General features: G+C 42.1%; 2 protein-coding genes across 2 annotated transcripts; both read left to right on the forward strand.

Annotated features, from left to right (window-relative positions):
• The first annotated feature begins 744 nt into the window (after window positions 1–744).
• Window positions 745–3,140, forward strand: LOC149183596 (uncharacterized). The gene is made up of 2 exons (XM_089415003.1): window positions 745–1,937; window positions 3,035–3,140. The coding sequence occupies exons 1-2, from the start codon at window positions 745–747 to the stop codon at window positions 3,138–3,140; spliced, it is 1,299 nt and encodes a 432-aa protein (XP_089271129.1).
• An 8,968-nt stretch (window positions 3,141–12,108) lies between these two features.
• LOC149183597 (uncharacterized) lies at window positions 12,109–13,422 on the forward strand. The gene has a single exon (XM_089415004.1). The coding sequence runs from the start codon at window positions 12,109–12,111 to the stop codon at window positions 13,420–13,422; it is 1,314 nt and encodes a 437-aa protein (XP_089271130.1).
• Window positions 13,423–14,700: the final 1,278 nt, after the last annotated feature.

Raw genomic sequence — 14,700 nt, forward strand, 5'->3', positions numbered from 1 at the left:
CTCCCATTGTTTCCCGAAGATCGGCGCCACAGATCTCCCCGCCTCAGATGGCTTCATCAACACCACAGGGAGGGTTTCAACATCCACCGTCTTCTGCAAAGGGCACAGCCACTCCTCCCATGACGAGGACAAGGGCAGCTGCGGCAGCTTATCAGAAATCAGGTACTGACTTACCTCCCTTATCACAATCTCTCTCCCTTACATCTGATTGCATTCACTCTATCTCTGTATCTAAGGCTCAATGCTCAATTCCGCCGCCCCCTCCTACTACTGCCACTATCCCCCCTTCCCTTACCCATGATCGCTCCCTGTCCCCATCTCGCCCCAATGTGCCTCTTTCTGGATCAAATCCGCCTCACCATTATTCACTCCGGCCCCGTCCCTCTCAATCTGTATCTGAGGGTACCTCGGGGTTGTGCATTATTCCCCCTGAACCTGGTCACACCTCATCCAGGGGTCGAAAATCCAATTTGAATAAAGCCATTCGGCGTGCTGGGGCTGAAGTTGCTTCGGGACGTCAATCCACCATTGTCGGGGCCCTTAGAGCTACAAACCCCCCTCGGAGGGTTCCCCCATGAAGTGTCTCTCATTCAACTGCAGGGGTCTAGCTAGCACCCCAAAAAGCTAGCCCTAAAACGACTTTTTCAGGTCGAAAATCCTGACATCATCCTCCTTCAAGAAACCCTGGGTTCTGCAGAAGCCATATCTCTTGCCTTGAAATCGATTGCGCCAAAGTGGCAATACATGGGGTTGGATGCTATGGGCCGTTCAGGTGGTCTGGCCATTGGGCTCAACCCTCTTTCCATCAGATTGGACTCCTCATGGGGCGGACCAGGATATTTGGGTGCTGACATTTTTTCAAAAGACCTTGGGATGCCACTGCGCATCATCAATATTTATGGTCCTTGTCAGCAGAGGGAAGGATTCTGGCGCACCCTCCTTAATCGTTCTTTGCTGCAAGAGGAAAACCTGATCATTGGAGGCGACCTAAACTTCTCCTTGGGATATGGTGAATCTTGGGGCTCATCTGCTCAATCAGATCCCATTTCAGACTTCATGAGGAATCTGCTTGAACAGCACGATCTCATCGACATCCCTATGCATCACCCTCTTCCCACATGGAGGAACCGAAGGATCGGATCAGCAGCCTTGGCTCGTCGACTTGATCGTTATCTGATCAAGGGACCGTTGCTCCGCAATCTCCATCACTATAAACAGTGGGTAAGTTCGGGGGGAATCTCGGATCACTCTCCCATCCTGATGGAAATTCTGGGCCCTCACCCTAAACCAAAAGCTCCTTTTAAATTCAACCATCATTGGTTACAGGACCCTGGTTTCTCTAAGCTGGTCACTGATTTTTGGGCAGCTCACCCTATTGACAGAGAACCCTCTTTGGCCAGGGGATTTGTAAAAAATTTGACGGAACTCAAGCATATTGTGATTGAATGGGCCAAGAGGAAAAAGGCAAGGGAAGATGAACTGCTCACCACGATAGAAGCAGACATACACGCCCTGTTGGATGAACAAAACTTGGGCTTTATCTCTGTGGAAAGCAAGCATAGGCTGGTTGATCTAGAAGAGCAGAAGTCTAGCATTCTCAGACTCAGAGAAGAATCGATCAGGCTGAGAAGTAGAGCTACTTGGCTCAAGGCTGGGGATGAAAATTCCAGATTCTTCCATAATTTTGCAAATGGGAGGAGGGTTGCAAATACCATCTGGAACCTTCCCTATCCGGATGGGGGTCTGGCAGACTCTTTCAACAAGCTCTCTAGCATGGGTACCTCCTATTTCAAAGGCATCTTCAAATGCCCTGAGGGCTCCAACCTGGCTGAAATCTTCCGTGTCGCTTCCCATTTCCCGAGGTTCGTAAACAATGAAGACTTGGAGGATCTAAATGCTCCTGTCACCATGATTGAATTGGAGAACACCATTAAATGGTTTCAGAAGGAAAAGAGCCCGGGCCCTGATGGATGGACCATTGAATTCTATCTGGCCTTTTTTGACATCTTGGGTGAGGACATATTAAGGGTGGTAGAGGAAAGCAGAACCTCAGGTCAGATCTATCATGCTATAAATTCTACCTTCATTGCGCTTATTCCCAAGTCCGACTCGCCATCATCCTTTGCTGATTTTCGTCCCATTTCGCTATGCAATGTACTCTACAAGATCATATCCAAGATCATAGCCAACAGGATCAGACCCATCCTTTCCAATCACATTGCTCCTCAGCAATTTGCTTTCTTGGAAAACAGGCAGATTCATGAAGCCATTGGCTCTGCCCAGGAAGCCATTCACTCTATCTGGACCAAGCACCTCAAGAGTATTCTTCTCAAAATCAATCTCTCAAAGGCTTTCGATAGAGTCAGCTGGCTTTACATCAAAATGATTCTCATTCACCTGGGCTTTCCACATCAGCTTATCACTTGGATTATGGCATGCATTACCTCTCCTACTTATAGTATCCTGATAAATGGTGCTGCATCCCATTTCTTCCACTCTGAAAGGGGACTTCGTCAAGGATGTCCCCTTTCCCCCCTCTTGTTCCTATTGGTTACAGAAGCGCTCAGTCGTCTCATCATTGATGCAAAGAGGGAAGGAACCATCCGGGGCCTAAAGATCTCAGAAGCTTGCTTCCTAACTCACCTTCTATTCGTGGACGATGTCCTTATACTTCTCGATGGAAGTATTCGGGATACCTCATCTTTCAACAGAATCCTTAATCATTTTTCACATGCCACGGGCATGGTGGTCAACCATGAGAAGTCTTCCATCACTATGGTTGGTACATCTGTAGCTGAATCACAATCGGCTATGCAGGCTTTTCCATTTATCACACAACCTCTGGATCGAGGTCTTAAATACCTTGGATATTGGCTAAAGCCTACAAACCAAAAAATTGCCGACTGGGTATGGCTTGTCACCAAGATTGAAAAGAAAATAACTTGTTGGTACTTCAAATACCTATCCAGAGCTGGCAGATTAACTCTGATCAAATCTGTGTTGTAAGCAACTCCTGTTTTTTGGATGGCTTTAGCATGGATTCCCCGAAACATTCTCTCAAAGATTCAGAGACTCTGCAACAGATATTTGTGGGCTGGAAAGGAAGAGAAGCGCACCTTTGCTTGGATCTCCTGGAGTAAGATTGCCCTCCCTAAGAAGTGGGGGGGCTGGGGATTAAAGGACCTGGCATCCTTTGCAAAAGCCCTCGCTGCTAAAATGGGTTGGGCATTGCTGACTTCCCACAGTTTATGGACAGAGATTGTATACCATGTTGGAAATAATACTGAGAGGGGGGGTGAATCAGTATTATCAGATTAATCAACTTTTTAAATGCTCAGAAACATATACGCTACTTCAGTTAAGTGAACCAGCGTGTACACGCTACTGTGACGAAGTAAAACAGCGTATAAGAAGAAAACTCACAATTTAGTTAGCTTATTTTTCAATTAAGTGCATCAGGACATTATTCACCACATTAACAGTAAACATGTGCAACAGAACAGATAAAAAGCCACACACATGAACACCAAGATATAAGGTGGAAACCCAATGTGGGTGAAAACCACCTGCTGCAAGTTGTCTCTATCTTTCTTTAATATGAAACTTCAGTTTACAATCTTTTGTACTGGTGCAGCCTTATACCAGTACGCAGGCTACAACCTGCAGAAGGCTACAACCTTCTCTCGTTCTCCAAACTTCCTTGGAAGGGAGCTCCAACCCCCTTTGCTCTTGTACTAGCCAAGATACTAGTACGTAGGTGCTGACCTACAATCTTCCTTCTTTCAGGTATCACTTTTCATACATTTTCAGACTTGGATATTCCTGAAGCACAACATTACAATCTGAAGACCACAAATCATTCAATTTCCACAACAGATCATTGAAGCATAAAACAACCAAACTTTGAATCACTGAACCACTGAACCCTGTCAATCACCAGTTACCAGAACACAGAGCAGACTACAGAACTCTGCAATAACAGTCAGACCCCACTGTAAACCCAAAATCAAGCTTCAAAAGATATACGCTACTTCAATGAGCAAAACCCGCGTATACACGCGCTTTTACCGAAGCCAACCTGCGTACAGATCTAAAAATAAACTTTCTCAATTTGCAGCTGTACCAGACATTAGTTAGACCCAGAACGTAACATTGCGACAATATGCAGATCTAGAAATATGCATAATCAACCGTATCATGATAGTGCATTTCAAACCATTAGATCCCGATCTATCCTTAGATCTAGTCTTCCATCAACCGATGTGATCTCTCCTTGGCTTAGATCAAGCAACCCAGAACCTGCATATCAGATCTCTTTCTCTCTTAGATATTCAAGCCTTGTCGAAAGATGATCTTGCCTAATGATCTTCTTCTCCTTATATAGCCTTAGGCCTTGCTCAATACCAAGAGCCAAAACCATAGAAACACAATACCATCAACTTTAAAACTAGGGATCGACACGCCCGTCGAGACATAATGGTCCGAAATCATAGGCACAACTTCCAAGGACTAACCACCATGGACCAAAGGGATCTTTCCACATACACGCGCTTTTTCTGAATCGAACTAGCGTGTACACGCGGCTTGGGCTTAACGAAACGGCGTGTATGAACTTCCTTGGCATGCTGTACTGAGATCTGTCTTCTGATTAAGTTGCCATCACCTGTACCAACCTCTGAGCACCTGTACCATCCTCTGAGTGAGTTGCCATCAAGGACAACACTTGAATCATAATGCCAACAATCTCCCCCTTTGGACTTGATGGCAACCACCACACCAAGTCACTCTCCCCCTTTGACATCAAGGGCAAAGGGCTGTGCTCCCCCTGAGGACATGCTGATACCTCTGTTTGACTGTGCTGACTCGTGCTCCCCCTGACAGTAGGCCAGATCTGCAAAAGATGATCTTCAACAAAAACCAAGACTTATACACCATAAGGAACCTTCCTATCACCAAAAGACTCAATACATACATCCATACTCCCTACCAAGAGGGGACATATCAGAAACAACCAATTATATTCCAGCATTCATCCCAGGCATAGTGGGGAAACCAACATAGGCCGTTACATGACCTTGACACCATAAAAGAGATATGACAAGAGAGATACATGACATAGAGACAACAGATCTAGACCAAGACTTAGGAAAGGCACCAGCAGCATCTGATAAACATCTTGTTAGATCAGCAACCAGAATTTCTTTCTGAGCTCCTTCTCCTGAAACCAACAACCAAAACATCTGAATGCCAACAATGCTTTATGAGATTTTTAAGCTGCTCCCCCTGAACCTGTGCCTGTTGCACTCCCTGAAACTGTGCCTGAAGAATTCTGATATTCCCATTGCTGTTCAGAACTTCAGAGTTTTCCCTTGCTGTTCAGAACTTCATATACGCGATTTATCCTGTATAAAACAGCGTATGTACGCGGATATTCTTTCTGCAACAAGCGTCCAGCATATACGCGACTTACCCAGCATGAATCCGCGTATATACGCGGATATCCCTTCCGTAACCTGCGTATACCAACTTTTTGTAGAACAAACAAACTTCAACAACAGGATGAAGCATCAACTACTCCCAGCTTTTGTCTGAGATATTCAAAAGTTTCCCTGGGCAGTGGCTTTGTGAGAATATCGGCAACTTGCTCCTTAGAAGGAACATACTCCAACTTGACCTTCTGCTCAAGCACTTGTTCCCGAAGAAAATGGTACTTGATTGGTATGTGCTTGGTCTTTGAGTGCATGACTGGATTCTTTGAAATGCTGATTGCACTTGTATTATCACATAAGATAGAGACAGGTGGAGTGCAAGTGATTTGAAAGTCCTGCAAGGTCTGCATCATCCAAAGAAGTTGTGTGCAACAAGATGCTGCAGCCACATATTCTGCTTCAGCTGTAGATAAGGCAATCGAACTTTGTTTCTTGCTGAACCAAGATACTAATCTGGAACCCATGAAGAAAGCACCTCCACTTGTGCTTTTCCTATCATCCACACTTCCAGCCCAATCTGCATCTGTGTAAGCATGAAGAGTGAGATCTGTATTTCTAGGATACCATAAGCCATAGTTTTGGGTCCCTTGAAGATATTTGAAGATTCTTTTGACTGCCTGAAGATGAGTTTCCTTTGGGTTGGCTTGAAATCTTCCAACCATTCCTACTGCATGTGTAATATCTGGTCGAGTACCTGTCAAATAAAGCAAACTCCCAATCATGGATCTATAAGTGGGTTGGTGGACTGCTGCTGATTCATCATTTGCACTGAGGCTGCATCCTGTAACCATGGGTGTACATACTGGCTTTGACTCTTCCATGCCATACTTCGTCAAGATCTGCTTGAGGTATTTGGTTTGAGACAAGAAGATACCTCCTTCATTTTGTTGGATTTGCAATCCAAGAAAATATGTCAATTCTCCAAGAAGTGACATTTCGAATTCTTTCTGCATAACCAAGGCAAAATTTTGACTCATAGTCTCTTCATTGCTGCCAAAAATAATATCATCTACATAAACAACAAGAATTAGCAATTTGTTATTTTCAACTTTTATATAGAGATTGCTATCTGCTGATCCTTTTGAAAAGCCTTGTTGGTGAAGATATTTGTCCAACCGATAGTACCAAGCCCTTGGAGCTTGTTTGAGCCCATAGAGTGCCTTTTTCAATCTGCATACAAGGTTTGGATCATTCCCAAGAATGAACCCATCTGGCTGCTCAATATATACTTCTTCTTCTAAGTCTCCATTCAGGAAGGCTGATTTCACGTCCATTTGAAATACCTTGAAGTTTTGAAAGCTTGAGAGAGCAAGGAACATTCGGATGGCCTCTAGTCTTGCCACAGGAGCAAAGGTCTCTTCAAAATCTATTCCTTCTTGCTGTGCATACCCTTTACAAACAAGTCTGGCCTTGTTTCTAATTACTTCTCCATTTTCATTTAACTTATTCTTGAAGACCCATTTTGTTCCTATTACATTCTTATCTTTTGGTCTAGGAACTAATTCCCAAGTGTTGTTCCTTTCGATTTGCTCAAGTTCTTCATCCATTGCTTTGACCCAACATTCATCTTTGCATGCTTCTTTCACATTTTGTGGTTCAATGGAGGAGAGTAGAGCCAAGTAGCTTGAAGCTTCTGCAAGTGTCCTTCTTGTTTGTACTCCTGCTTCTTTCTGCCCCACAATCTGAGTTTCTGGATGATTCTTTTGAACATATCTGGATGGAGTCTTCTCTTCTATTCTTGTCTGCTCCTCTGGTTCTTCTTGAGATTCTTCTTCTTCTTGAGGTTCTTCTTCTTCATCATTTCGCCTTTGAGAGTAACCTTCATCTTCTTCAATGTCTTCATGATGAACTTGCCTAGGAATATATCCCTTCTCATCAACCACTATATCAATACTGTCAACAATTCTGCCAAGTCTTTTATTGTAGCACTTGTATGCTTTGCTATGTGGAGAATAACCAAGAAGAATGCCCTCATCTGCTCTAGGTTCAAGTTTGCCAAGTTGCTCATCAGTATTCTTAATATAACATTTGCTCCCAAAGATTTTGAAATGCTTCACGGAAGGAGTTTTACCACTCCAAAGCTCATGAGGTGTTTGAGTGCTGTTTACTCGGACATTTGTTTTGTTAAGAATGATAACAGCAGCATGTGCAGCTTCACCCCAGAAGGTTGCAGGAGTACCTGATTCATCGAGCATAGCACGAGCCATTTGTTGGATAGTTCTGTTCATTCTTTCCACAACCCCATTTTGCTGAGGAGTTCTAGCTGTAGAGAATTCTCTTCTTATCCCATGTTCATCGCAGAAATCGAAAAATTCATTTGATGTGAACTCCCCACCTCTGTCAGATCTGAGGCACTTAATTTTGTGTCCTGATTCATTTTCAGCCAATGCTTTGAAGGATTTGAATTTTTCGAATGCTTCATCTTTGTGCTTCATAAGCCCTAACCAAACAAACCTTGAGAAATCATCAATGAATAATATCAGATATTCTTCTCCTCGAGGTGTCCTTTTCCTAAATGGTCCACATACATCTGTATGGACTAGCTCAAGAGGCAGGCTAGCTGATCCTTCCTTCTCTGGAAAGTTAGTTCTGGTTTGCTTTCCAAACTGACAAGATTTGCATATAGTGTTGTCTGGAATTTTGATATCTGGAAGATCGCGAACTGCCTGATATTTGCATGCTTTCCTTATTTGTGAGAAGCTTAGATGTCCCAACCTTCGATGCCATAACCAGTGCTCTTCATCCTTGCTAAGATAGCATTGTTGTTGTCCTTCTTCAAATATGTACAGATTATTTGGAGTTCTTTTGCCTTTGAGAACTGTTTTACCTGTATCAAGATCACGAACAAGACATCCATTCGATCTGAAAATAACCTCGGTTTTTTGATCACACATCTGGCTGACACTTAGAAGATTATGCTTCAATCCATCAACATACAAAACATTTCCAGCCTTGACCTTTTCTTTCAAAGGAGCAATACCTTTTCCTTTTATAGTTGCAGGAGTATCATTTCCAAAAGAAACTTTCTTTCCCTTTTCTAAAGTAGAATAAGATTCAAGTTTTTCTTTATCACCTGTCATATGTTTCGAACATCCACTGTCAATGTACCATAGATTTTCCTGTCCTTCTGCATAAAATGCTATCCCACATCTTTCTGTCTGAGGTTCTTTTATTCTCCATTTTTTGGTGCTCGTGGCTTGTTCCTTTTTCTCCTGAAACCTGCTCCTGCATTCAGATTCTTTATGACCAAAATTATTGCAAATAGAACATTCAACTTCATTTTCAAGAACCGAAAAGTTGTTATAGGTCCTCTTTGTAATCCCTGTCATACTTCTTTGTTTTTGAGCTTCCCTAGTCATGATTGTTTTATATGCAACACATTGAGCTGCTTTGTGACCAAAGTTATGGCAAGAAAAGCATTGTCCATTGAAGAAGCTTCTGCGGTTATTGAATCTACCAGCCAACTGATTGTAATTTCTATTTTCATCTATTCTTGTGCCAAACTGAGAAGATTTTACCTGTGGTTGGTTGTAGCTTTTGTTCACCCTTAAGAAGGATTGTCCCTGATAGTTTCTGTTTGTAATTCGTCCCTGCTTTACCTGATTATCTTCATTGTTCTTCTGCTCATTTCTTCTTGCTGCATCAAGATAACTTTTTGAGGTGGATGCTTGAGAGGTTTCTCCATTATAGCCCAAACCTGTCTTGTTTAGAGGAGACCGCTGCACATTGATAATCTCATCCAAAGTTTCAGATCCTTTGACAAACTTAAGATTAATAGCTTTTGTTTTCTCAATTTCTTTTCTGAGACCAACAATTTCACCTTCTAGTTTTTCAAGATGTTTTTCCTTTTCATCAATTTGAAATTGCAAAGTATCAATGATCACACTCTTTTCTTCTATGCATCTCTTGAGTCTAGTAATTTCATTATAGAGATTATCCACATCTACAGCATCCTCATAATCATCATCTTCAAATGCCATTAATAGCTTATATTTATTACCTTGTTCATCTTCATCACTGTTTGATAAGCCATCACTATCTTCATGGGTGTAGTAGCTTTTCTTATTTGCACTTTGTTTCTTATTCCATCTAGCAGGTTCTTTTCCTTTATCCTTATTAGGACATTTTGCAGCATAATGACCTACTCTTCCACAAGCAAAGCATTTGAAAGGTAGCTTACCTCTGAACCTTCCAGCACCCCTTTGAAGATTTCTGACAAAATTTGATTCTTCTTCCTCTTCTTCTGGAACATGGCTTGCTTCATAGTAATCTTCTTTTCTTGATGCCTTAAAAGCAGCTTCCCTTCTGTCTGATGGACCTCCCTTTCTCATTTCATAAGCAGTTAGAATTCCATGTAGCTGAGACATAGTGAGAACTTTGAGATTTTCCTTTTCTTCTATTGCAGATACTTTAGATTCAAACTTGGGGGATAATGATCTTAGAATCTTTTGCACTACTATAGTCTCTTTTATTTCTTCACCCAAATTTTTCATACAATTAACAATCTCATCTACCCGAAGAAAATAATTAGCCACACTTTCATCATTATACATCTTGAGGGTCTCATATTGAATCCTGAGAGTTTGAAGTTTAGCTTGCTTTACCTGTTCATCTCCTTCATAGCTAGTGATCATTTTGTCCCATATCTCTTTTGCTGATTTGAAGTGCATGACCTTCATGAATTCTGTTTGAGATATACTTCCCAATAGAGTACTGACTGCTTTTGCATTTGTTTCATATGCCTTTTTCTCAGCTGGATCTGTAGGAGTAGCTGAAGGAAAAGCATAGCCTGTTTCTACAATGTCCCAAACTTCTGTACCAAGAGATTGAAGATATGCAGTAACTCTTACCTTCCAATAATTGAAATTTGTTCCATCAAAAACCGGTGGCCTGATTGATGCTTCTTTCTCGTAGTTGCTCATGATGAATGATCTTCCTTCAAGCGATCAAGCTTCTCTGAAGGACCTGCTCTGATACCAATTGTTGGAAATAATACTGAGAGGGGGGGTGAATCAGTATTATCAGATTAATCAACTTTTTAAATGCTCAGAAACATATACGCTACTTCAGTTAAGTGAACCAGCGTGTACACGCTACTGTGACGAAGTAAAACAGCGTATAAGAAGAAAACTCACAATTTAGTTAGCTTATTTTTCAATTAAGTGCATCAGGACATTATTCACCACATTAACAGTAAACATGTGCAACAGAACAGATAAAAAGCCACACACATGAACACCAAGATATAAGGTGGAAACCCAATGTGGGTGAAAACCACCTGCTGCAAGTTGTCTCTATCTTTCTTTAATATGAAACTTCAGTTTACAATCTTTTGTACTGGTGCAGCCTTATACCAGTACGCAGGCTACAACCTGCAGAAGGCTACAACCTTCTCTCGTTCTCCAAACTTCCTTGGAAGGGAGCTCCAACCCCCTTTGCTCTTGTACTAGCCAAGATACTAGTACGTAGGTGCTGACCTACAATCTTCCTTCTTTCAGGTATCACTTTTCATACATTTTCAGACTTGGATATTCCTGAAGCACAACATTACAATCTGAAGACCACAAATCATTCAATTTCCACAACAGATCATTGAAGCATAAAACAACCAAACTTTGAATCACTGAACCACTGAACCCTGTCAATCACCAGTTACCAGAACACAGAGCAGACTACAGAACTCTGCAATAACAGTCAGACCCCACTGTAAACCCAAAATCAAGCTTCAAAAGATATACGCTACTTCAATGAGCAAAACCCGCGTATACACGCGCTTTTACCGAAGCCAACCTGCGTACAGATCTAAAAATAAACTTTCTCAATTTGCAGCTGTACCAGACATTAGTTAGACCCAGAACGTAACATTGCGACAATATGCAGATCTAGAAATATGCATAATCAACCGTATCATGATAGTGCATTTCAAACCATTAGATCCCGATCTATCCTTAGATCTAGTCTTCCATCAACCGATGTGATCTCTCCTTGGCTTAGATCAAGCAACCCAGAACCTGCATATCAGATCTCTTTCTCTCTTAGATATTCAAGCCTTGTCGAAAGATGATCTTGCCTAATGATCTTCTTCTCCTTATATAGCCTTAGGCCTTGCTCAATACCAAGAGCCAAAACCATAGAAACACAATACCATCAACTTTAAAACTAGGGATCGACACGCCCGTCGAGACATAATGGTCCGAAATCATAGGCACAACTTCCAAGGACTAACCACCATGGACCAAAGGGATCTTTCCACATACACGCGCTTTTTCTGAATCGAACTAGCGTGTACACGCGGCTTGGGCTTAACGAAACGGCGTGTATGAACTTCCTTGGCATGCTGTACTGAGATCTGTCTTCTGATTAAGTTGCCATCACCTGTACCAACCTCTGAGCACCTGTACCATCCTCTGAGTGAGTTGCCATCAAGGACAACACTTGAATCATAATGCCAACATACCATAAGTACATCTGGCCTCTCGACATCATCGATTGGGCCAGACTCCCAAGCTGGAACAGAACGGGCATCTCTTCCATTTGGAAAGCCCTCCTACACTCCCTCCCCCTCCTCAGGAGCAACATCATATGGCGCATAAAAAGTGGGAACAGAGCACGCATCGGAATGGATCCATGGAGTGGATGCGGAGGAAGACACAGACTTCACTCAGACCTGATTGCCCTCCTAAACTCCCGTGGCATTAGAGTGCTTGCGCAGATCGCTGACCCTGAGGGCTCGGACATATTGCATCAGGCTTGGAAATCTGGCACACAGTTAGACATCCCGATCAGATGGCACGAACCATGGAAAGCATACTGTGACGCCCTCTCAGAATCCCATATCAGAATTGTGGATGGACCGGATGAACTCATCTGGCAGATTGCTGATAGTGGGATTTACTCTTCTCGTGAGGGATACAAAGTCATTATTTCTCATAGAAAGCCGGAGGTGCTTGATAGATGGTGGCACCAGATTTGGAAGCTTAATGCATCGCCCAGGTCTAAGTTATTTACTTGGTGTGTCCTTCGCAACCGCATTCCCACTGACGAACACCTCAAGCGCAGGGCGGTATCCGGTCCTTCGCGTTGTGTGCTGTGCAAAGCAGACACAGAGACCACCGAACACCTATTTTTAAGATGCCCCATTGTAAATCAATTATGGCATCATATCAAACATCACATACAGTTTTCGGGCGGATGGTCTGGTACAGACCTTATCAACGCGTGGATGGATTGGGGGAACAGACACAGTGGTTCGAAATCTGTAAACCTTCCGATCACAGTAAATTGGTCTATATGGAAGACTAGGAACAGAATGATATTCGATGGATGGGAACCTACATGGTCTCTCGTTGAAGCTGGTATCATTACAGCATATAACGAACTACCGAATCCCCCTCCCCCAAAACAGCGACGGCCGACCCCTCCTCCCAATATCGACATGAGCTCACCTTGGGCTTTCTTCGATGGGGCTGCAAACGAACATGGCTGTGGAGGGGGCATCATTATACACAAATCATTGAGGCACTTCTATCACATCAAAGTAGGACTGGGGGCTGGCACAAACAATTACTCTGAGCTCATATCTCTCCGCCACTTACTTCATTTTGCACTCAGCCATCATTGCACCAGCATCAACATCTATGGAGATTCTCAGATTGTCGTTAATTGGGTCAATAGAGTTACTACATGTCACTCACACACTCTAAATATACTGCTTGATGAAGTCTTTATACTAATGGAGGCTTTTAACTCATTTCACATATCTCATATATACAGAGAACATAACCAGACTGCTGACAAGCTTTCCAAGGAGGCCGCGGTGATGGAAAATGGCTTATGGGAAATCACTGAATCTTTGGAACAGCAGGAGCAGAAATACCACCATCGGCCATATATAGACCCGTCATATCCTACTGCGGGTCTACAAGCGACTTAACAATCAGTCTTTTTTGTTATTTGACTGCACAATATGATATATATGTAAATAGATCGAGGTTTGCCTTAAATGGCACCATTTTTGCACAATTTTTGTAAATGTAACAGACAGATATACAGCACTGATCTGCAAATATCTTGAAAATGCACTGAACAGTTTGGCATATGCGACAAAGCATCTACATATGTAATCTTTCATATTTATAATGAAATATTACGGATTTTTCCAGTGGAAAAAAACAAGTGTCCATTTACAATAAATGCTATTCAAACCAACTAGCTAACTAATCTCCTATAATATAGCCTAAGATACGACACATTTGGAGAGTCATATCTAGTTACAACAATATGCTAATTCTAAAAGTCTCCATTAAATAATTAAACATTCTAGAATAATAATTATTAATTTAATATCTTAAATTAATAATTATTTTATTCTAATTTTATAACCTATGATAAAATTTGTATTTTTGGATCATCTAACATTCCCCCCTATGATCCAAAGATACATTACAACAGATACCAAGTTCATCCCTGAACTTAGTAAATTTTATTCTGCCAAGCGGTTTGGTGAAAATGTTGGAGATCTGATCTTCGGAAGGACAATAAACTGGTTTGAGGACATCTTTGGCAATGAGAGACCTGATATGATGATACTTGGTGTCCACATGCTTTGTCTTTGAATGAAAAACTGGGTTCTTGGCAAGTTTGATGGCTGACTGGTTGTCAATGAACAATGATGTAGCTTCTGCCTGAGAAATGCCCAAGTCCTGCAAAATTCGGCGCAACCAAACAATTTCACATGTTGCTTCCCATGCTGAAATGTACTCTGCTTCTGCTGAAGAAGTGGCCACTGTAGCTTGTTTTTTACAACTCCAAGACACTGCTGTTGACCCCATATTCATTAAATAACCTGATGTTGATGCTCGATCATCAATACTCCCAGCAAAGTCGGCATCAGAATATCCACCAAGTACAAAAATTTTAGTCTTTGTGTAAAGAAGACCAAAATCTTTTGTTCCTTGGATATATCGAAGAACTCTTTTGGCTGCATTCCAGTGGCTGTCTCGTGGTTCCTGCATAAAACGTGAAAGAATACTGACTGCATAAGATAGATCAGGACGAGTATTTGTCAAATAAATCAAGCTTCCAATCAACTGTCTGTAAGTTGTACTGTCCACCTTTCCCCCCCTTCAAATTTTGAAAGTTTCAAGTTTTGCTCCATGGGGGTGAGAACGGGCTTGCAATCTTGCATGCCAAAACGCTGAAGAACCTCTAC

This window comes from Pinus tabuliformis, chromosome 3_2 (assembly GCF_031772625.1).
Source record: "Pinus tabuliformis cultivar Carrire ecotype Pingquan chromosome 3_2, CPIR1, whole genome shotgun sequence".
Lineage (NCBI taxonomy): Eukaryota > Viridiplantae > Streptophyta > Pinopsida > Pinales > Pinaceae > Pinus > Pinus tabuliformis.

Bases quoted from the DNA above. Each gene is read 5' to 3' on its own strand.
- LOC149183596 (XM_089415003.1), top strand. From the start codon at position 745: ATGGGGTTGGATGCTATGGGCCGTTCAGGTGGTCTGGCCATTGGGCTC. The intron at 1,938-3,034 runs GTTTCAGAAGGA...GGATGGCTTTAG, and splicing joins TTGGAGAACACCATTAAATG to CATGGATTCCCCGAAACATT.
- LOC149183597 (XM_089415004.1), top strand. From the start codon at position 12,109: ATGGATCCATGGAGTGGATGCGGAGGAAGACACAGACTTCACTCAGAC.